Source organism: Mustela erminea, chromosome 2 (assembly GCF_009829155.1).
Source record: "Mustela erminea isolate mMusErm1 chromosome 2, mMusErm1.Pri, whole genome shotgun sequence".
NCBI lineage: Eukaryota > Metazoa > Chordata > Mammalia > Carnivora > Mustelidae > Mustela > Mustela erminea.
In genome coordinates this window covers 69,653,447-69,676,868 of record NC_045615.1, presented here as the reverse complement: position 1 = coordinate 69,676,868, position 23,422 = coordinate 69,653,447, and the positions used below count along the sequence as shown (strand labels likewise).

The 23,422-nt window shown below is 38.7% G+C and overlaps 1 protein-coding gene across 50 annotated transcripts in view; it reads right to left on the bottom strand.

Moving 5' to 3' along the window:
* Positions 1–23,422, bottom strand: part of ANK2 (ankyrin 2) — a 664,974-nt gene that overhangs the window by 180,121 nt on the left and 461,431 nt on the right. For all 50 annotated transcript variants that reach the window (XM_032333193.1, XM_032333196.1, XM_032333191.1 and 47 more), the window contains one exon: positions 21,870–21,971. In XM_032333193.1, coding sequence (XP_032189084.1) covers positions 21,870–21,971 — 102 coding nt within the window. The remainder of the gene's footprint in view (positions 1–21,869; positions 21,972–23,422) is intronic.

Genomic DNA, 23,422 nt, shown 5'->3' with positions numbered 1-23,422 from the left:
GTGTGGTACAAAAACAATGAATACTGTTATGCTGAAAATAAATTAAAAATAAAAGAAAAAAATAATGTTAACTGTGTTAACTATATACAAATGATTCAACAAATAAAAATTATTTTCCACCTCTTCACCTGACCAAAGTTGTTTTCTGAGTTATTCAACACCCAGTCTCATTGGTAACAGGAAGTACTTAATTTAAATAGACATAAACTACTTCACAAATTGTAAACTCATTATGACACAATGAAGGGAAAGCAGTGTGATCGTAGGTAGGAATTTTTTTATTTTTAAGATTTTATTTATTTATTTTACAAAGATCACAAGTAGTCAGAAAGGCAGGCAGAGAGAGAGAGGGAAGCAGGCTCCCTGCTGAGCAGAGAGCCCGATGTAGGGCTTGATCCGAGGACCCCGAGATCATGACCTGAGCTGAAAGCAGAGGCTTAACCACTGAGCCACCCAGGTGCCCCTGCAGGTAGGAATTTTTAAGGAGATAATCAATCAGATATTTTAGACCCTTTAACTTTACTGTTATCTTATTATTCTATATATTTTTCAGCATGGCATTTGTTTAGTTTTCCTAAGTTGCGTACAGGAAGAAATGTTTTACTCTGTGTCATGAGCCATTACATAAATGTCTTTCGAGTTGGATCTGTTATTTCAGTCAGTAAGAAACAAATGTTAAAATCACTGAGAGTTGTTAGATGGCCTAACAAATTAATACCTATTCATTTTAAAAAATATATTTTATTTATTTATTTGAGAGACAGCATTAGCACACACATGATCAGGAGGCAGGGCAGGATGGAGGCAGAGGGGGAGGCCGAGAGAGAATCTCAAGCAGACTCCCCGCCCAGCCTGGAGACCACCCCGGGCTCAATCTCAGTACCCGGAGATGTTGACCTGGGCTGAAACCAAGAGTGGAGTTGGATCCTCAACTGACTGAGCCACCCAGACTCCCCCTAGCAAATTTATATTTAAAGAATTTTTCATTTTCAGATGTCTATTATAAGAAGTTGTCCTTCCTTTTCCTCAATTTTTACCTCTGGTCCACCTGAAGTTTCCACTTGAGAGTTTGAAAGGAACTTTGAGACTCTAATCCTGTCATTTACCTAAGACTTTGGTAAAGATTACATTTGCAAATAATCAAAACTATGTTTTTTAAAGATTTTATTTATTTGAGAGAGAGAAAGAGAACAATTGGGGGTGGGAGGGGCAGAGAGAGAGGGAGAAGCAGACTCCCCACTGAACAGGGAGCCCCACTGGATGCTTAATCCCACAGAACACTGGGACCATGACCTAAGCTGAAGCAGATGCTTAACCAACTGAGCGACCCAGGCACCCCCAACAGAGTCAAAACTGCTTAATATATTCAAAAGGAAAAGCCTGAGTTGTCCCTAGAATTTATAAGCTTTCTATAGATCAGGATTTTTGTTCAAATGGGACTAGATTTTTCTCCAAATGATTGTTTTGGGAATATTTTTTCCAGGTGTTTGAGTCCTACCCATAGAACATCTGGATTTACTCTGTCCTGGAATTGTCATTGTCACCAGCTAGACTCCAAGACCTGATCTTTATTGTCCACCTGCTTGTACCCACCACCTTTGTCCCATGGTTTTCTTTGAGCTCCTTTCCAGCTTATCTCTTAACTCAGGCAACTGGAAACCAAAACTACCTCTCCAGCCATGGAACTGCCCTGGCAAGACCACCAGTTGGCCAAGACCACCCAGACCAGTTTGAGCTTAACTCCTGACTCAAGCCTACACAGGTGACTTGGAGTGACCTCTAAGATGATTGTCAACCAACTTTACCTCATTATAATACTACTGTTTCCCCCCAAAGAGGAACATAAGCTTCATTTACATAACTCGCAATGTCTATATAGGTATGTTTCCTTAAGGGGCATACAGGGTCTTATGCCTGCCTCTACATATGAGGACAGGGCTTCCCTATCTAAATATTCATCCTAACCCTAAATAAAAGGAACCCATTCACCCTGGCTCGGTGAAATCACAGCTTTGGAAGTTATTCCCCATGATCTCCTTATTTGCTGAAAATAAAGTTTACTTCGTGCGACAACTCCAGCTGGTGTATCTCTGACTCACTAAGGAGAGAACTCACGTTGGCTCAGTTACACTTTCTTTTTTCTAAAATCTGATGTCATATCATTCAGTAAGTTCTTACCTGAGGGGCAAACAGTTGTCTTGTTCAAATAATAAAACCTCTCCATGTATGACTTTCTGTATTGATCCACTCTTTCTTCCTTTCTTTTTTTTTAAATAATCTCTACACCCAACATGGGGCTCAAACTCATAATCCTTAGCTCAAAAGTTGCATGCTCTATTGACTGAACTAGACAGCAAGCTGCCCCCTGTGTTGACCCATCCTAATGGGTCTTTAGGATGAAGAGAAACTTGAAGAAGTTCCTCTTCAAGACTGGAAGAATGGGGAATCGTTTCATTTGTTCTTCTGCAATTCTCTTTTGGTTTGGGGGGAAAAAGTAATTTTGTTAAGTTTGATACCCCATTAGAATTTTCTCATTGACTCACTTTGACTTTTTAGTAATTATTTAATCTGATGTCAATGATTATTTAACTTAAAGGAAAAGTTTAACTTGTTAATTGAAATTCCAGTTGATGGAACATGAAGGATTTCCACCTTACGTTCCTCAGAGTCTTTAACCACTCCAAATAGATGAAATTGAAAGAGGACTTGCATTGCCTCCATTCTGGCCTCTGTCTATACTTCCTACCTCATTAAGTTCTTTCCTGCTTATCTTTTAACGCAGGCAAAAGACTTGGTGAGCTAAGCATCCTGTGATAGGAACTGAAACTACCCCATCAAGCAGTACAACTGCCTTGATCTGACACCATTGAGACCCCGCATGACTGACCGCTCAACTATGATGGACGGACCTTTCCTGCCCATCTACACACCCAGCAACTTCGATCCCACACTTCTCTTACATAAACCTAGAATTATTTTCGGCACTTTGGAGACAGACAGTCTTTGGGACATTGGTCCACTGTCTTCTTGGTGCTGGCCTCACTGAAATAAATCCCTGCCTTGTTTCACCCCCACTCATCTCTCTGCCGCTGGATTTTGTCAGGGCTGATTGGCAAAGCCTGGTATATTTGGGACACCCAAAGCCAGATGCTCATATATCCTTGCACCCCAGTTACAAGATTTCCCAGACCAAGCCCAAGGCTTCTGAGCTGTGATCAGCTGAAAAAGGAGGACAGAAGGAAGAGAAAAATAAAGCATCTCCTCAATGTTTTCAATATTTGCCAGGGATTTCTCTCTTAGCTCCTTAATTTAGTATTTCTCAGTATCATGTCTTCCTATTCTGTCATGGAAATGTTTCACTCTGCAAATCAACAAATAATATGTATCAGGGCTCCCCTTCTCCCATCCCTCAGAGCCAGTTGTTAGACATTTACCAGCTATATCACTGTTTGCATGCCAAAGTTTTAGATTTGACAGCAGTTTCATCTCAAGAACAATGTGAACTAGAAAAATGACTCCCCAATGGTCAGTTTCTCTAAGATACAATGGCCTGAATCTGACCTTCATTTAAGTCAAAATTCTATAATATGGGCAGTATGTGGGATCAGCCTATAAATCAGGCAATCTTTTTTTATAAATTTTATAAAGAGAAAGCTTAGTAAATCAATTGCTCAATATATACTATGTAATGTTGCTAAATATTAAATTATGAAAATAAAGATAAATGATTTTTAAAAAAGAGTCAAGCATTTTTAACTACTCATCAATTCGTGATTAGTTAAAATGGGTGCCTAGACTGGTTTGAAAATGATCTCAACAGTGGCATTCTGAATACAACATTCTACTTTTAAAATAAAAATGTTCGAGAATTAAGGTGTTTAAAAGGTGTAAAGTTGGGATGCCTGATCTGACTCTTGGTTTGGCTCAGGTCATGATTTCTCAGGGTTGTGAGATCAAGCCCCACACTGGGCTCTCTGCACTCTGAGTGGAAAGTGTTGGAGATTCTCTCTGCCTCTGCCTCTGCCCCTCCCCCACTAACACACTCATGCACGTGCTCTCTCCTTTTCTCTCTCTTTCTAAAATAAGTAAATTGGGGCACCAGGGTGGCTCAGTTGGTTAAGTGTCTGCCTTCAGCTCAGGTCATGATAACAGGGTCCTGGGATCGAGCCCCATATCAGGCTCCTTGCTGAGTTTGTCCTTCCCTCTCTGCCACCCCCCTGCTTGTGATCTCTCCCTCTCTGTCAAATAAGTAAATGAAATCTTTAAAAACAAATTAAAAAAATAAAATAAATTTTAAAAATATTTTAAAAATTAAAAAAAATAAATAAAAGGTGTAAAATTTTCTTCAATTCCATGACTGGTCAACTCCGATGTTTAGAGGATTTTCAATAACCTTCTCAATTTCCCTTCTGGGGTATCCTTCTCCTTTGACTCTATAGTATCCACTCAGCTAAAAGCTTTAACTTGCTTTAACTTCTTAAATAATTGGCTAGCTTTCTTCTCAATTAATGACAAAGCTGATGCTCTAAGTTAAAAAAATTTTCCAATGAAAAAGTACCCTTTCAGGAGACACAAAGATCCTACTACATCACTGAAATATGGTTGCATTTCATTGACAACATTGCCAAGAATATGATTAAAATTTTCCATATGAGGCATTAGTTCAGAAACCAAACTGTATATAATATATAAATTGAATTCAGGATATACATGGGTCTTTTAAATTTCTGTGATACGAATACTACTGAAATTAGAGCAGTTATAAAGATACAGATGATGCCTGACATTCTAGTTATAAATGCTATAAATTTTTAATCTACCTTCTTTTAGAATGCAACCAAGTTGGGACTATCACATTACTGCTATCATATTATTGAATTAGCTGTAGAAAATAGACGACAAGCAATTTGCTTCACGCTTAATTTTTTGGTTCCAGAATTTCTAACCAAAAATAGATTTAATTAGCAATTGAATATGTTGAATAACTGTGATCAGAAAAAGCAACTCAGCATCAACTAGACTTAAATGAAAAATATTTTATCTTGTGACTATAAGCTAATGTATAAGTTAATCATGTTTAAATGAAAAGTGATAAATAATCCCATTCAATAGTACAACTCAGCTAACTCCTAGAGAATACATTTATTTTGCAGTTAACCCATTTTGGTTAATCCCTGAAGTCATGTTTCTAAAAATCAAATTTCCCACAGGAGCCACACTGACATGCTTTCACTTACCATGGTCAATTAGTAGTACTGGCCTATATTTCAAAGGATGTTATGTTGTTGTTCGAAATTCTTCACTTTGTCAGGTAAGGAAATGAGGAGATAGACGGGCCCAAGAAGTCAGATTTTTTTTTTTTTTAAGATTTTATTTATTTATTTGAGAGAGAAAAAAAATGGTGAGGGGGAGGACCAGAGGAACTAGCAGACTCCCCACTGAGCAGAGAGCCCAATGTGGGGCTCAATCCTAGCACTCTGAGATGATGACCTCAGCCAAAGGCAGACGCTTAACCAACTGAGCCACCCAGCCATTCCTAGTCAGATCTTTTATATTTGGGAGCACATACAGAGTAGGTTCTGGGACTTTCCCAGTAGTGCTTCCCACACATATAGTATTTGAGGCACATATCCAAAACATATTGTCAGTTTCTGCATTTATTAGAACACTGATCATGAGCTTACTGAGTTATAGCCAAAGAATCTTCTGAAACAATTCATATTGAGCAGAAACAATAACTATTCATTCTCAATTTTAAATTAATGTCAGGTTAGATATTCAGTTAGATCACCAGAAAACAATGCACCTGGAGTATGTTATCTCTATTCCCTACAGAAATGGCTTTGCTGACTTAGAATATATTGCTACATATTTGGTTTATATGTAAAGTGAATATAAGAAATGTCCATCTGAGCAATATTTATATCCTTGTGTTTATTTTATATGGGTTCTCTGGATTAACCATCATTGAGTTTCAGTAACAGGAAAAAGTTTAGTAATAGGAAAAGCTTCTGTGCTTCTTTTTACTAAACTTTAATTTAGGAAAACTGCATAAATCAGTGCGTTGGTCTCTTTTACTGATTTCCAGGAAACACAGAATAAATTCAGTATCCATCAGAATTAATTACCACAAGTTCTCTAATTCCTCTTTTTCCTTGGTTTTGCTTTTATCTTAAACTGTTTAGTTTCGTTTTTAATGATGTCGCATATGAGTGTATGTGTGTATGGGTTGTGCCACCGAAACATTAATGTAAAAATTCTTCAGGCCTTTTGCATCTTAAAACAGCATCATGCCAAGTGCTTCTACCGAGTTTGACTCCTTATCTCACAGTGGTCACAGACAGCAATTATGCTTTGATTAATATGGTTGATAATTCTAATTAGCTACTTGGTGGATCAACACATCTGGAAGAAAATAGATTAAAAAAACAGAAAAACAACACTAACTGAGTGAGACAACGGAAGAGTATCCTTGTCACTGGCTGGAAATCTTTCCTTTTAAGGTTGTTAAAAGGCTAAATGTTTCTCATCTGTATGCAACTGACTGAAATTGATTTTTTTTTCTTTCTTCCGTTCCTTTTATCTTTCTATTTTCTTTTCTAAGACAGTGTGGTCAGCTGCAGAAATAATTACATGGTGTTGGGAATCAGAAATGCAGTCTGTTCCTTGCTCTGCTCCTACACTTGACCTCTTTGTCCTCTAATGATCTGATCTATAAAAATGATGATAATGATAACAATGAAAATGTGAGGACAATGATTATAAGCACAAGTTGTGTGCCACTGTTTTAGCCTTTTTAAAAAAATGAATATAATTTTATTGAAGCTGCTTTGGGGGAGGATGTGTGGGTGAATAGTTGGGGGTTTTCCAAAGAGAACTGTGGAAAGGAGCCAGTCCCCAGGAGGGAGGGAGAAGGTGCCTGGCCACAGACCCCATCATACACTCGATTTCTTCTCCTTCTGCTTCTTGCATACCAAGTCCAGCTTCCAGTCCTCCCACCTGCCCCCGTGCAGCGTGATGGGGCACGAGCTCACTACTTCCCATTCATCTCACACCCGGTGTGCATATGGTCTGTGCATAGTTGCTGGGCTCCTTGACAGCTGACTAACCCCTGGTCTCGCCTCAGACTTGTCGCAGATCACCTCAGCCTTCAGAAAGGATGGGAAGCAGTTGACTGTCATGCCAAGAGGTCATCATTCACCTCATTGCTCAGATCCCCAAAGAAAATAAGGAAGTCATCTGCATTCCATTCCAGCAGGCTAAGATCCCCCCAGGTGCCAAACAAATGTAGCATTTCAACTTCTCTGGCTTTCTTTCCTTTTTGTCCTTACCCAGGGTCTCTGGGACCTCCAATGCCGTGAGGCCAAGTCAAGGGGCCCAGGTCCACGGACTTAGGGATAGGAGTCCAGAAATGCACAGTGGGGGTGGTAGGCTTCCATCCCACATTCCTTCTAGTGGGAGGGGCTCAGACTTGTGCTCAGGCAAAAGCACGGACAGGGCCACTGATAGGATGAGGCCAGTGACTTTAGGACCAGCTGGGTGTCTTCTTTTTTTTTTTTTTTCTCCAGAGGTTTTCTTTTTATACATACAAGGCACATTAATCCATTAAATCTGAGGACATAGGGGACACCTGGGTGGCTCAGTCGTTTAAGTGGCTGCCTTTGGCTCAGGTCATGATTCTAGTATCCTGGGATGGAGTCCCGCATCCGGTTCTTTGCTCAGCAGGGAGCCTGCTTCTCTCTCCGCCTCTGCCTGCTACTCTGCCTGCTTGTGCACTCTCTCTCTCTCTCTCTCTCTGACAAATAAATAAATAAATAAATAGAATCTTTTTAAAAAAAATTTGAGGACATAGTACAAAAAAAAAAATACTTCAACTAATTCATCTGACAATGTTGTTCATATTCATGATGCCACTTTTTGTTGTTTTCTTTCCTAATAATAAAGGAGGAGACTCAGGGCTGTTGGGCTGACATATATTTGGGGGTCCCACCTCCCCACCTCACCCATACATCACCAGGGTGAACAGGAGGCGGAGAAGGAAGGAAGGCAGGCAGGCAGGCAGGCAAGGCCCACAGCAAAGTTCCATAATCTTGAATGTAAGGAGGGAGGAGGAAAGGAAAAGAGAAAAAAAAAAAAAAAAGCAGAAAATACAAATCCGATAATACATACAGCAGAGTGAGGATGGTATGGGAATGGGACAGACATGAAGCTGAGGCATGGGGTGGGCCACTGGGGGTTGGGGGGCAGTAGATACCGCCCCCCAGTCCTTTCTCTCTTTGATCTTGTTTCCGTAGTTGCCGGCTGAGAAGCTCTCTCAGAAGATGGGACTGGGAGAAGATGAGGGTCAGGGCCTCAGTGGGCCCCCCAGTTATAGCTGTTGTAGACAGACTTGTTGGTCTGGGGCTTCTGAGGGATGGAGCTCGTGTGCTATGTTGCCTGCTGCATGTCTGGCCATCCTGCTGCAGGTGATAGCAGAGGATCTGGGAGTGCAGCTGCTGATGGGGGGAGGGGCAGTCAGAATGTGCATAAAGGGGGCAGGTGGGAAGGCAGCAGTTGTGGTCAGATTGATAGACCCCCCCCACCACCACTTTCTAGGGCTAAAGGCAAGTTGAAGGAGGCAGCAGTCCTTTGAGGAACAACGTTTTCTTAGCCCTGAGATCACGACCTGAACCAAAATCAAGAGTCCCATGCTCAACCAACTGAGCCACCCAGGTGCCCCAACCATATGCAAATTAATCAATCTTAAAAGGCAGATTTTTTTGTTTAGCACTTCTATTAAAATTTTATAAAGCAATTTTATAACATTATTTATAATCAGATTTTATAGTAAGCTGTATTCACCATTTCTCTTGATTTTATGAGCTATTTTACCCATCGGCTGCTTTTCTATGATCATATAAAACTAGTGCATGAAACCCCAGGTAAAACAGACAGATAATAAAAATTTTTATAGAGCCATTCGAGTGTTAGTTATGTTTGCTGGCACATACAGAAAAGATATAGAGTAGTCCATCTGGAAAAGTGAAGAACAGATTCAAGCAGGTACAGCTAAACATACATAAAAGCTAAATGTTTGCAACAAAATCCATTTAGCTGTTTTGTATCTTAGTACAAATCCATATTCAACAAGTGTTTGCCAGGTATCCACCAAGTGCTCATCTCTAGGTTCTAGGTTCTAAGGGAGAAGCAGTGGATATGTGTCATATATTCTGTTCCCAAAGAGCCCAAAATATTTTTAATTAAACAACTGAAAATCATCTCTATGCTACATAGACTTGTCTGTGGCTTTTTTGTTGTTGTTTCCCTCCCCTCCTCAAACCTCTGGCTACTCTATTTTGCAAATCTTACAATTTGAGTTAAGGGTACTCCAATCTGTATATGCATATCAGAAAACTACAACTAACTTACATAACTTCCTTAATTCTATTAAAATGTAAATATTTGGAAGGAGGCAACTGAAATATATGAGTTCTTAAAAAATATTAGAAGAAAAAGATGGAGAGTAAAATGGGGACAATCAAAGGGCAATAGTAGAGAAAAGAAAGGAAAAAGTTGACCCCTAGTCTCTAAAGGGGACTCCTCTATCAGTGACATCTTAAATCAGCTTTTTTACAAGAGGAACAAAATGCTCACATACAGAGATACAAATAATTATGAAATATGATTTATAATTTCACAGTTCCATTGGCATAAATGACATCAGCAAAAGAAGTTATCTATACATGGAGAAAAAGAACTCAAAATCAAAACAACAATAACTTGTTTATATATTCCCAACCCAATTTTCACTCCTTATACCCAGCCATAATCTAGCTTTACCTTTCCTACCTCCTCCACGGTAGTTGCTCTACAGTACTCACTGTTATAGAATTAAAGATTCATTCAGTTTTTATGAAGATTGGGAACAGCACAGCAACCAATGTGTCCTCTTCATCATACACAATTTAACTGATTCTATCATGTCTTTCGTTGGTCTCCAAAAGTTTCTGATTTAAAAAGGAAACGAAACTATGATGATCCATGAGGAAACTTGTTTTACTAGTGAGTTATTCTCAGCTCTCCAAGGCTTTCTCTTTATAATTCCCAAAATGATGAATTTTTAGTAAGGTATTTTCTAACTGACAATGAGGCTCGGAATTTGGTAGCTCGTTGATCATTTCATAGGGAAAATGCTTAGAATAAGAATGCTTTGAAAATATCATTTTGTGATGTGCCTGGGTGGCTCAGTTGGTTAAGCATCTGCCTCAGGCTCAGGTCATGCTCTCAGCAAGGAGCCTGCTTCTCCCTCTCCCTCTGGAACTCCCCCTGCTTGTGTGCTCTCTCTCCAATAAATAAATACAATTTTTTTAAAAAATTAAAACTTTAAAATAGAGAGAAAGAAAGTATCACTTTGTAAAATCTACTTCTAGATCTCCATGTCATCTATGATTCAGGGCCACCCAGATATCCATAGTGCTTCTGGATGGTTGCTCTGTTGTTGGCTACCGGTCTTTACCCCTGTCCAGCCCCATCAAATCTTTCTACCATATAATCCCCAGAATACAGAGAATGGATTTAAGTATGATGATGAGCTAGCCTGGAAGAAGAAAGAGTTCTGAAAATTCTTCAAAATCTTACGAAGATCAAGAGGGACAAAGAAGCTATGGAGCTGAGAAATACATACTTGATGAATGAAACAATGAAAAACTTAAAATGTTAAAACATAAAGTCCAAGAAAGAAAAATAGAATGCCCTGCCAATGAGCAAGTGTTGACTGTGGGGTTTATTTTGTTCTGTTTTGTTTCTGGTGAAACCTTCCACAACGCACGTGCATACATGCACACACATGTGTGTCAGAGAGAGAGTGTACACAGGTGCTCTAGACAGAAAACAAAACAAAACAAAACAAACAAAAAACTAAGCAGGTTTTGGCAAGACCCAAGACATGAGGGTATCTTGGGGAAACTAGATGTCCTTGCAGACCAAAAAAGTGAAAACCTGACGCTCATCAGGACCGTTCTAAGAGAGGATTGGTTTCCGAGGCATGCTTATTTGAATTTTTGGAACTTAATTATTCCTATTGTATGTGAACGCTGTGATCCAACATGAAGGATGATGATGATACAAGGGAAAGCTCTTTGCTTTGAGGACAGGGGCAAAGTCTATGCAGAACCACAGGTGCATCTGGGGCTGTGGCAGGGGGCAAGGTGCACTGGAGGCAAAGTGAAATATGAGTTCCTAGCTTCTCTCCGGTATGAACAACATGATTTAAAGTTTCTTCATTTGGGGGTGCCTGGGTGGCTCAGTGGGTTAAGCCACTGCCTTCAGCTCAGGCCCTGATCTCAGGGTCCTCAGATTGAGTCCTACATTGGGTTCCTTGCTCAGCAAGGAGCCTGCTTCCCTCTCTCTCTCTCTCTTTGCCTGCCTCTCTGCCTGCTTGTGATCTCTCACTGTCAAATAAATAAATAAAATCTTTAAAAAAATAATAAAGTTGTTTCTTCATTCATAAAATGGTGAAATTTCCAACTCTGCCTACTTCAGATAGTTTAAGAAGAATATAAGATAAAGTATGTTTATGCTATTTTGAATCTATAAAATAATATACAAATGTAAAATATTATAATTTCCTGGTTAGGTGCCAAAAGTAATAAATGCATATACTCCTCACTCCTGTTTTCTAGCTGAGAGTTGGTTAAATACAATGAGTTGAATTGACCATTTTTGAGACTGACATATAATGTTTACCTGGACTAGGGAAATTATTAATACATGCAGAATTGAATGACTTTATTATTTTTTTTTAATTGATTGACTTTAAAAAGTATTTTCAGTTCCAATGAAACCTAGGAAACAGACGGGAACCTGGTCCATTCTTAATCACCCTTGCCAATAATTCAAAGAGGTGCTATTTTTTTACTGAAAGCTTTAACTCTCCTAATTTAAATGTTTTCACATGGTCTCATTTCTTTAGTTAATTTCTGTGAGAAATACTGGACAAATTATTTCTTTCATATTTGACTTTGCATGTGCTAAAGCGTAACAGCATATGAAGCTCAAAGGAAGAACACTATTTGAGCTACTTATTATGATAGTCATGGGTTAAAGGGATTTAAATATTAACTCTGAAAGTTGACAGCAAATTTTTTAAATAATAGCTAAAACTTATTATAACTTCTTCTTACATGTCAGGCTCTGTTTTAAGCTTTTAATTACATTAACTCACTTAACCTTAAATTGAGCGTTATGAGCTTTTGAACTATCTGGTGATTCTAGCTCAGAAACTATACTCTTAACCCCTACAATTATTAAAAAAAAAAAAAAAAAACCAAACTATGGATCCTGCATTACAATTCTATTTAGCTTTCTTTAGACTTGAGTTTCTCATTAATTCTATTTGATATTCTGTGGAATAGGAAATATCTCAGTCTCCCATAAGAAGTCAGTAGTTAAGGAGAAAAATTATCCTCTTTCTAGACATAGAAAGTCCAAATGTGACAAATTAGAAAAGAATTCTATAATGTATTCTAAAATGTTATTATATCCATGTCAAGTTTAGCTAGTTTTAATTTTAAGTAAAACTGAAGGAAAGGGTTTAGAATGGTTGAGCCCTTAAGTTTCTTACTGTAATAAAATTTTGTGGTTCTTAGATCAGATGACAAGTAATGAGAGTATAATTTCCAGAAGACTTTAAAGAAAATATCCAAGAGAATAAATCTTGCCTTTGTATATTTATCACTGACTCATTTAATATTTCAATCAACTCATCTTGAAAGAGGGCATTGAAAACCTGGATTTTGGGGTGCCTGAGTGGCTCAGTCAGTTAAGCAGCTGCCTCTGGCAGGTCATGATCCCAGGGTCTTGGAATCCAGCCCAGCATCAGGCTTCCTGCTCAGCAGGAAGACTGCTTCTCCCTCTCCCTTTGTCTTCCAGTTTGTGCTCTCACTCTCTCCCTGTCAAATAAATAAGTAACATCTTAAAACAAAAAGCAAACCAAACCTGGATTTTCTCCCTCTAAGATAGAATTTATCAAAATCAGTAAGCAAAAAGGAGTATGTAACAGAACCAATCAGTAGCTTTTTTTTTTTTTTTTTAAATGAAATATAAGAACTTCTCAGTGCCGCAGCCTGGAGGGGATGTGCCTCCAGGGGGCAAGGATGAGACTGAAGAGAGGGAAAGAGTGGCAGAATCTCAGAGGGAAGGAAAGCAAAAAGAGGGAACAGGACCTAAAAAAAGTTCCAGAGCTAATACCAGTATGTGCCCTACCCTCCTACTTCTTCTTCTTCTTTTTTTTTAGATATTTTATTTTAAGTAATCTCTACAGTCAACACAGGGCTTGAGCTTACAACCCTGATATTAAGATTTGTATGCTCTACTGACTGAGTCAGCCAGGTGCCTCCCCATCCTCCTACTTCGAAGGAGGCACAAGTGAAGAAATAAATTTGTACAAAATATTAAACTCAGATAAAAACATGGTACAGAGTTTAAATTTAATGTAGACTAGAGAAAGCTTAAATTCAAAACAAAATAACCATTGAATATTATTCACATATTAAAACATTTACTGAACACTTACGGTATGCCGAACTGTGCTAGAAACCAAATTTACATTTCAAGGTACCCATATAAAATAAAAATCTAGTCATATTATTAGAGAATTACACTGACTTCTAATTTTCTCCCCATTTTTTACAATTTTAATTAAAAACTAACCAAATGTGGTTAAGAACACGGAGAGAGTAAGGAAGGAGCCATCAAACAATGAAGTTGGCTTTAGGAATCTTCCAAGGAACACAGCATTACGCTGCTTTCCATCATTACAAAATGATTCCTACAAATTGCATCTCATATCAATTTCCAGTTTTCTAAGACTCACAAGCTGGCTTAGTTTATCCTCTGAGCATTCGCAAAGTTCGGTTCTTTTTCCAATTTATTGCATTTGTGTTCTCTGTTTATCTTCCCGGCATGGTTTATCATGGGCGAGAATCAAATCCTATTGACCTATGTAACCTCTATACTTAATGTGGCACATAGCACAAGAAAAAGGATACCTCAGTGTTTGTGCACTGGGGGAGCTAATGAATAGTATGTACCCTATGGAGGTTAAGTAGGAGTCTGCTTCATTCACCCAGTTATTCTACTCTGTTCAGTAAATGTAGTCAGTGCATCGACAGATCAGGTACAAATATATCTATCTCTTAGCCTCTGGAAACACAACCAGGAAAAGTTCACTCTCTGAAGCTGAAGCTGGTTAACACGAACATGCGTAAGAGGAAATTAGATCCTGAGAGAAGCACTTCATCTAAAGGGGCTTTTCTCAGTCTGGAATCCCTTGATGTGTTCTTAAGGATCTCAGGCTTCTCTGAGAATGTTTTATTTGACATTTTCATTTTAGCGCCAATCAAAAAACGTAATAGAAGTATATTCTGGATCATCTGGATAATCACATTTAACTAAATATCATCTAGTAATTTCTTGGTCATGTTTATGACTGTGTCAATTGATGTCAAGTGATTACTGAAGGAACACCCAAATTTTAATGAAGTATTTCTCAAACCGAAGCATGTGGATATATTCTCAAGTTTCCAAAAAAAGGCTCCTCTCCACTTTGAAGGAATATTGCCTTAAGAAATGGTTTGTAAACATAATCTGATAAAACTTTCCTTCCATCTAGAAAGCAGAATAGAAGTTTGAAGAAGCATGACCAGAACTTTCCTAAGTATTACACAGAATTACAAGTTCTCTGAAAGAAATAATGACAATTCTGATTAAGTAGGAAACAATGAACTTATTAGAACTTCCTCCAAACCTGTCCATCCGGCTGCTCTAGTCTGAGTGAAATCATCAGTCACGGCCATACGACTTAATTAAATTCCATCTAACTACAATCGACAGAGCCCTACTTTGGTCTCCTGAGTGTACCTAACACAATGGGTTTTCACACATATAATGTGAGCCCCCAGTAGTCTCCTTCTGAGATAGAGAAGTATGTTAAGCAGATAGATTATACGGTGTGCAGTACAGTGATAAGCACATTATAGACATGCAACAAAGGTAACTGTTATTTGACACCATAGGTATTATTATTTTTCACTTCAAGAATGGATAATTTGAGACTCAGATTAATTTAAGTGACTGGCCAAATGTCTGGGTCCATTCATTCATGTATCATTTATCAACTATAAACCGGATACATCTTGTGTGCCCATCCTCACTTGCTGGAGCTACGTTCCATGAATAATCTTTAAAATCATCTTATTCGTCCCCTTCCATGCACCCTCAGTTGACTCGCCTTTCTCTATCTGGACTCCACATGCTTAGCTACGCCACATTCCTTGTCATGTATGACACTCTATAAATAACTGCCTGTGAGTCCATGTCTGACTATGGCTGCGGGAAAACCACCACCCATGCGAGCTGGACCCCATCCCCTGAGCAGGTCCTCAGTGCTGCCTGGCAGTCACGCTCTGCTGCCCTTACTCTCTCCTCCACTCTCTTTTTTTTTTTTTTTTTTTTTTTTAAAGATTTTACTTATTTATTTGACAGAGAGAGATCACAGTAGACAGAGAGGCAGGCAGAGAGAGAGAGGGAAGCAGGCTCCCTGCTGAGCAGGGAGCCCGATGCGGGACTCGATCCCAGGACCCTGAGATCATGACCTGAGCCGAAGGCAGCGGCTTAACCCACTGAGCCACCCAGGTGCCCCTCCTCCACTCTCCTTGATGAGTGTTTCCTACCTTCTCTCTCCTCTCAGTTAATGAATCTTCAACCCTCATTTTTCTCTTTGTGACCTCAACCTTCATCCCTGACTCCTGTCTTTTGTGCTTATCCTACATTAAATCCACCCCAAAAATCCATCAGCTCTATCTTCAATATATATCCAGAACCCAACCAGGTCTTACCATCTCTCTGCGGGTCTAGAACATTTCATCTCTGACCTCAAGTATTACCAAAATGTTTCCTCCTCTGCCCTTTCTCCTTTTCAGTCTGAGGGTTACTATTTAAACCTAAGTCAGCTTAGGTCACTTCTCTGCTAAAAAACCCTCTAATCACTTCTCTTCTCTCTTGGAATTAAAGCCAAAGTTCTTAAAGTAGCCTACAAGGTCTTATATGATGACTTGGTGCCACTGATGGCTTTCCCTGACCTACTTCTCCCCTGATCTCCTATTCCTACTACTCCTACTACTCTGGCTACCCCACCCTTCTTGGTGGACCCAGAGCACACCAGGCATGCTCCCTCCCTAGGGTATTCTCACTGGTCAAGCCTTCTTCTAAAATATATTCCCTCCCAACAGTGCAGGGCTTCCTTGGCATTCTTTTGACCGTCCTACCTAAAATGACACACCGCTTCCTTTTCACTCCCTCTCCTTTTCCCTTGTTGTATTCTTTCCTTGCCATTTTATTACAGTCTCTCTTTTCACATATTTTACTTTTTCGTTTGGTGATTATCTCTCTTTTCTCATGTTGTAGATTCTAAGCTATACAAGAGCAGGTTTTGGTCTCTGCTTTCACTGCACCTAGAACAGTGCCTGCCATACAGTAAACACACATCACATGTTTGAATAAATAGATGAACAAACCATGAGCCTTAATTCAGATTGGCAGAAAGAATGTGACTATAATGTTATTATAATATCTGAGATGAATTAGGGAGAATGGAGGGGCTCCTGGGGTATGTGTTAAAATCCATGTCTTTGGGGTTCCTGGGTGGTTCAGTCACTTAAGTGCCTGGCTTCGGCTCAGGTGATGATCCCAGGGTCCTGAGATCATGTCCCACATCATGCTCCCTACTCAGCGGGAAGTCTGCTTCTCCCTCTCCCTCTGTCAAATAAATAAATAAAATCTTTTTTAAAAAAAGTCCATGTCTTTTAGTCATAGGAAAAGAGCATTCAATAGAATTTCCATAACATAAATTGTTCTGCTTTCATCTAAACCACTGAAGGAGAATACTTCAGAAGAAAGTCACAGAAATACTTTGCATGAAGCTATCCCCGGCATTTGTTAAATGAAATAAGAGTTGCACTTCAAACCTCTTCATAAATTTGTGAGACAAAATGTTTTAGAGTTAGGGACAAGTAGCTGATGAAAAGTCTCTACTGGAATTACTTTGCATTGAACAACTATTAGCACTGAAATGAAAATTCTGGGGTGCTTGGTTGGCTCAGTCAGCTGAGTGTCTGACTCTTGGTTTTGGCTCCGGTTATGACCTCAGGGTTGTGGGATTAGGCCCCACACTGGGTTTCATGCTCAGCTCAGAGTCTGCTCCCCCTCTGCTCCCCCTCACACCCTGCTCTCTCATTCTCTCTCTCAAAAATAAATATATAAAATCTTAAAATAAAAAACCCTGAAAACTCTAAGTGCTCAAAATACTGGGCAGACATTATTCAGATCTAGTCTGAATCAGCATTACTCGGTATAGAGCAAGGACCAGTATTAATGCCCTAAAGAGAATTAGAGAATAATACAGAATCCAAAAACAAAAGGGCACGTATAACCAGAACCAGACAGATGCACCACTATTTGCTTCTTCTAGATGAGAGGTCGAATGATAAATACATGACAGTATTATTTGCAGATATATCTGTGCCCCATTTGACTGGTTAAGAAACTAGATATAGTTCATTCCATAGTCCATTAATTCTAGGAGTTCAATTCTCAAGTTTTCATCTTTGTTGCCTTTATAAATTCACAGGCTAATATAATTGGTTTTGGTATTTTTTTAAAGAAGGTCCAGACTGGATGGATCCAAATGGCATTGGTAAAAAAAGATTTTAATACCAGAAAAAATATTTAATTTAAGCCAGATAAAAAGAAACTGTTACCAAATTGCTACTAAATGTGACCTTTCCTATTTGATGACACAAGCTACGGGAATACCTTTTATGATCTGTTCTGCCTATGAGAACTAGCATCACTTTTGCTAAGGCTTAGGTGGAGAATCAATATAAAAATATTATACTATTATAATAAGGATTATCATTTGCCACTATTTATTGAATGCATATTTTCCTAAGCATTTTGCAAACATCTCATTTAATGATCACAACAATCCTTGACTCCAGTGTTGTTAATGATCCCGACTTCACATCGAGAAAACTGAGTCCTGAAAAAACTGAATGCCCAGAGTCACATAGCTGGTTAAGTGAATAAAATGAGAATTTGGATTCCAGCACCCATATTCTTAAAGTGATTTCCAAAAGTGCTTTGTGGTCTGAGTCATAACTATGTGAACATAGGACAAAGTCACTGTTGGGTGTACCTTCTTGTTGGTAAAGGCCTGGTATTTTGGAACATTAATATTATTTTGAAAATGGTGCTTTGTTTGACCTTGCCTTCTGTTTCTGAGAAAGGAAGTACAGGATCTAACTGATAATTTTGGATCTTTACACTTCGGCAGTAAAGGGTCAAGACCAAAAATCAGGACACGTCAAAAACTGTTAACTTTCGGTGTCATATCTAGGAGTATGGCCAATAAATGATAAGTGATATACTTTATTTTAAAGTCACTGCAGTGAAACCAATAAATGTTATACATGGGAAAAGTACCTGAATCTTCTGAGCCCTTTATTGATTTTTAACTGGCTATACATTTTTTATGAAAAGATTATAGAGTCTATTTTTAATGTCTGCATGTTAACCTTGTTTGTAATATTATTAGACTGTGAACAAGGACTAAAATAAGAAAAGCATTAAATATACATGAGTTTCAGATAGGGAGCAAATGCTAAGATTTATTCACTTTTCTAAGTGTACAAGAGATAACAAAATAAATAAGTAACTAGTCTAATCTTTTAAAGAAAACAGAGGTAAGAGATTGTAACTACTTAGAAAAGAAAAATGAAGACTTGAAGTTTTGTTTTTGTTTTTGTTTTTTATAAAATTGCTCTGTGCCAAAATTAAGAATTTTTCTCATATCCTTGAAATGATTAAAAGCCAAATCATATTTTTTGGATTAAATTTCAAAAATTCTCATGGTAGTTAAGAGATAAATTTTATAAAGAAAAATTTTTCATCCAAATTTTAGTTTAAGGAATCTCAGAACGCCAACACATGTGATATTTTTGGAAAGCTGTGCAGCCCAGATTGCCTTTCATTGAGAAATACAGCAGGGTACAGAAAGTCCTGGTTTCTATGTTACATGCCATGACGCTCCCCAGAAACCCAGGCTTACTAGCAAAATAATGGACACTTTTTCTTCTCTTCTTTCATATGCCCTTTTAGCTTTGAGCTTTTACATATTTAAACATAGCAGTATTTTGGCTAAAGAGTTGCCTGTTTTGCCTTCCTAGTTGTTTAGAAATTATTTTCTACATTTTATTTGCATTTTAGTCATAATCCTGGTAGTGGTGCTCTTTGACTTAAAAGTTCTTTTACCTATGGGGCACTTGGGTGGCTCAGTTGTTTGGTGGTCAGCTCTTGGTTCCAGCTCAGGTCATGATCTCATGGGTCATGAGATCGAGCCCACCATCAGGCTCTGCACTCAGCAGGGAGACTCCTTGGGATTATTTCCCTCTGCCCCTCCTCCAATTTTTTTTCTTTTCCTATGTCTCTGTCTCTGTCTCTGTCTCTGTCTCTCTCTCTAGTAAATAAATCTTCAAAAATATAAAAACTAGGGGCACCTGGGTGACTCAGTGGGTTAAGCCTCTGCCTTTGGCTCAGGTCATGATCTCAGGGTCCTGGGATCGAGTCCCACATTGGGCTCTCTGCTCGTTGGGGAGCCTGCCTCCCCCTCTGGCTCTGCCTGCCTCTCTATCTGCTTGTGATCTCTCTCCTTGCCAAATAGATAAATAAAATCTTTTGAAAAAGTGTGCTTATAATTTAAAAAATATATATAAAAACTAAAATTAGGGCACCTGGGTGGCTCAGTAGGTTAAACCTCTGCCTTCGGCTCAGGCCATGATCTCAGGGTCCTGGATTGAGGCCCACACCAGGCTCTCTGCTCAGTGGGCAGTCTGCTTCCACCTCTCTGCCTACTTGTGACCTCTTTCTTTCTCTCTCAAATAAATAAATAAAATCTTTTAAATAAATAAATAAATAAAAACTAAAATTATTTTAACTATTATTATGTTTATTTAAGGATGAATCAAGTTCTTTTTACATTAACAAGGGTAGATTAAAAAAAGATCTGAGTTTCAAGATAAATGATACTACACTATACACTCTGAAGGAGGATCCCGCTATCTCTGGACCATATCTTGCTATGAAAAACACTAGCACATGGGAGACAGACAGATCTGCGCAAACCTGGGACCATCACTTAACCACTTGCAGGTTCTGTTTCTGCATTTGTAAATTTCAGCAAATGCCTACTTCATAACATTTGTCTCTGCTGTTGATGAAGCATCACATGTAAAACCCCCAGCAGAAAGCCTGATACACAGTATCTAGTTAACATTAGTCACTTTATTTCTCTAATCTCTACTTACTCTACATTCTTGAATAATAATAAAGACCAACATCAGACAACAAGACTTACTTTATACCTAGCAAATTCAGATGATTGAGGAGACTTGATCTCATATGCTGTATGGAGTTCAACTTTAATTTTTCTGATTCTTGGTGAATTCTATATAGTAATTATAATTAGTAAATGTACACCCTAAAAATTTCTTTCCATAATTTCACAATTTAATTCACCTTGCAACCCAGTGATATAAGAGTGAGTGTGTTATTCCCTTGTTTTAGAGATTAAAAAAGTGTTCATTTCTGAATTGAAATGACCTAATAAAAGTGGAAATGGAATTTAAATTTCAGTCACTGGGCTCTCAGTTTTGTGTGGTTTCATGATGCTGTGTTACCTTTTTACAAAAATAAATGTTCTTCCCTTTTATAGCAACATGTTATTGGAGAACTGGCCACTATAAGAAAAATATGTTAGGCATTAAAAACTTGTTGAGGTAGCTCAAGGAGTTAGGTTGGTCTATGAAGCAGATAAAAACTGAGTATCATTTACTTTCTGTTAGCTTTAAATCAGCCAGTACTATTCACCTCCCAGTCAGCATTGTCAAACACACACATACACACACACACCAACATTTAGCACACTGTAGTGAACACTGAAGGCTACTAGACACTTTATTCATGGCATAAAAATCTTCGTCAAAAATAGCACAAAAAACTCAACATCCATGGAACCAAATAATATCCAAAATGTATACTATTATCTAGAGTCCTTATTGAATGAATACGATAAATGAATAATCCAAACACTTCATTTAGGCTAACAGTTTCAAACTCTTCTCATTCTAACCCATATTTTAAAACTAATTAGAGAGAAGGGGGAAGTAATTTTTATTTTATTCTGTCATCTCTTTTTTTTTTGAGACAGAGAGAAAGAGAGCATGTGCATGTAAGGGTGGGGAGGGGCAAAGGGAGAGGGAGAGGATCTTAAGCAGCCTCTATGCTGGGGGTGAAGAGTGATGCGGGGCTCCATCTCACAACCCCAGAGATCATGCTCTGAGCTGAAATCAAGTCAGATGCTTGACTGACAGAGCCACCCAAGCGCCCCTTTTCTTTTATTTCTTTATCCCACATTTTAACACTCAGTTGTCCGTGAGTAAAACGCATACGGCAAAGAAGAAAAGAAACTAGAGTCTGGATTAGCGGTTGATGATAAATGAGAAATAAAACATTAGTCTCGGTCAATATTCCAGCTGAGAGCAGCCCTGACTGACATTTGGTTGTTATTTTTGATCTATCTCCTTTGCTGCAGTCTTAGGTCTAGATAACAACCGTCTGAGGCTTCAGAAGCTGGTGAAGGGATGAAAATGGGCTTTCGTAAGTCTGAGTCACTGATATTTTAGTAAATGCAACAGACAGAAAAACAACCTGGGGCTCCTGGCATACATCTATAGACCACGAGTGTTACTTCACTGTGCACAGAGCCATGACCTTACCTGATTGCAGGTATTGATGTCTATGCCCCCCTTGAGATATTCCACTACTTTGTCCAGGTTGCCTGCTCTGGCAGCACGGAGGAAGCTTGCATTGCTGTCAGACTACGAGAAAGAAAAAAAAAAAAAAAAAAAAAAGACAACCAGTGAATTATTGTTAAATAAGGACATACAAAAGACAGAAAAAGTCAAAAATGTTTACAATGCAAGTAAGAAAAGCTTTGGTTGCAAACACTCCAATCTTGAGTTTAAAACACTGAATAATAATTCCCAGGATAGGGTGGCAACTTTGTAGTATTTCTAGAGATGTTTTTAAAGTCAAAGGGAAATATGTTCTGCTATATTAAAGATGTAAAAGAACTCGAAATAAAAATCATTACTGCTTTATTTTAAATCTTCAGCCACATTTGAAGATGAATTTACATGACTCCCAAATCCAAAGCTACCCATTCATTTTAGCTTCAGGATGCTTGTGACCTTATAGTGAGCCTAATGTCAAGCCAAAAAGGAGTTGGAAAAGTAAAAGAAATTAAAGAGACTGGCCTTTTTTTTTTTTCTTTTTCCTTTACCGTTTTGGTTTCTCAGATGAGTCTGAGGAAGAATGCTGAGTATGGGTCATTTGGCAGTCATCTGTCCTCATTACAAGGGAAAAACAGAAAGCTCCAAGGATGCTTTGAGGAAAGAGGATAGCACTAGTTGGCAGGTGTGGACTAAGCCAATGCAAATTTTGTGATCCCAGTGATTTTGGAAAAACAAGATTAAATTTAACCCAGCTGACACAATACCAGAGGAAAATCCCTTGGTAAAGATAAGCACTTATAATGGAGTCTGCTTTTTAACTCCTCTTCTTCCCCCAGGGCCTCTCAAAATCTGATCCTGGAAGAAACAGCTGAATTTTCACCACAGAATGTCCAGAGGAGAGTTGCTCCAGACCTGAAGCTACAATCAGCCAGCCGCACTCGCTCACTTGCAGAGCCTGACTTGCGAATCTTAACCCAATAACTTTGATAAACTTTGTTAGGTCCTAAAACACTGGTGTAACTTTATAACTCTTCCGGTGGTATGGTATCTGACTAAAGAAGATGTGGTAACATGAAAAGGGATGTCCTGACCTACTAGGACGTGAGACACAGTTGTGACAGCTCATAATCCCGCACTCTCCCGGTAGGCTCCCCTGCCTCTCTCCCTCAAAGAATGTGTTTGGCAGGGGCTCCTGGCACACTCTTTCAGACCTATTCATTATGACTGGTGATGATGTACAGAGATAGAAATGGAAGTATTTTCTCTGGGAGTCTCAAATTGGGAATTATTTGCATATTGTTAAAATGATTTACACATGGGAAGATGGAAAGTGGTAGGACCAAATTACCTCACATTTAACCCAAATACCATAATGACATGTATTTACAAATCAGACAGATAATGTATGAAGAGTGGAAGGTATGACGGAAATCTATACATCTGGAATTCATGCTCTGATGCTTCAGAAGTGGATCATGGTCTGGCTGCTATCTGACCATTCTTCCCTCCCTACAAGGCCACCATGCCTCACTCTT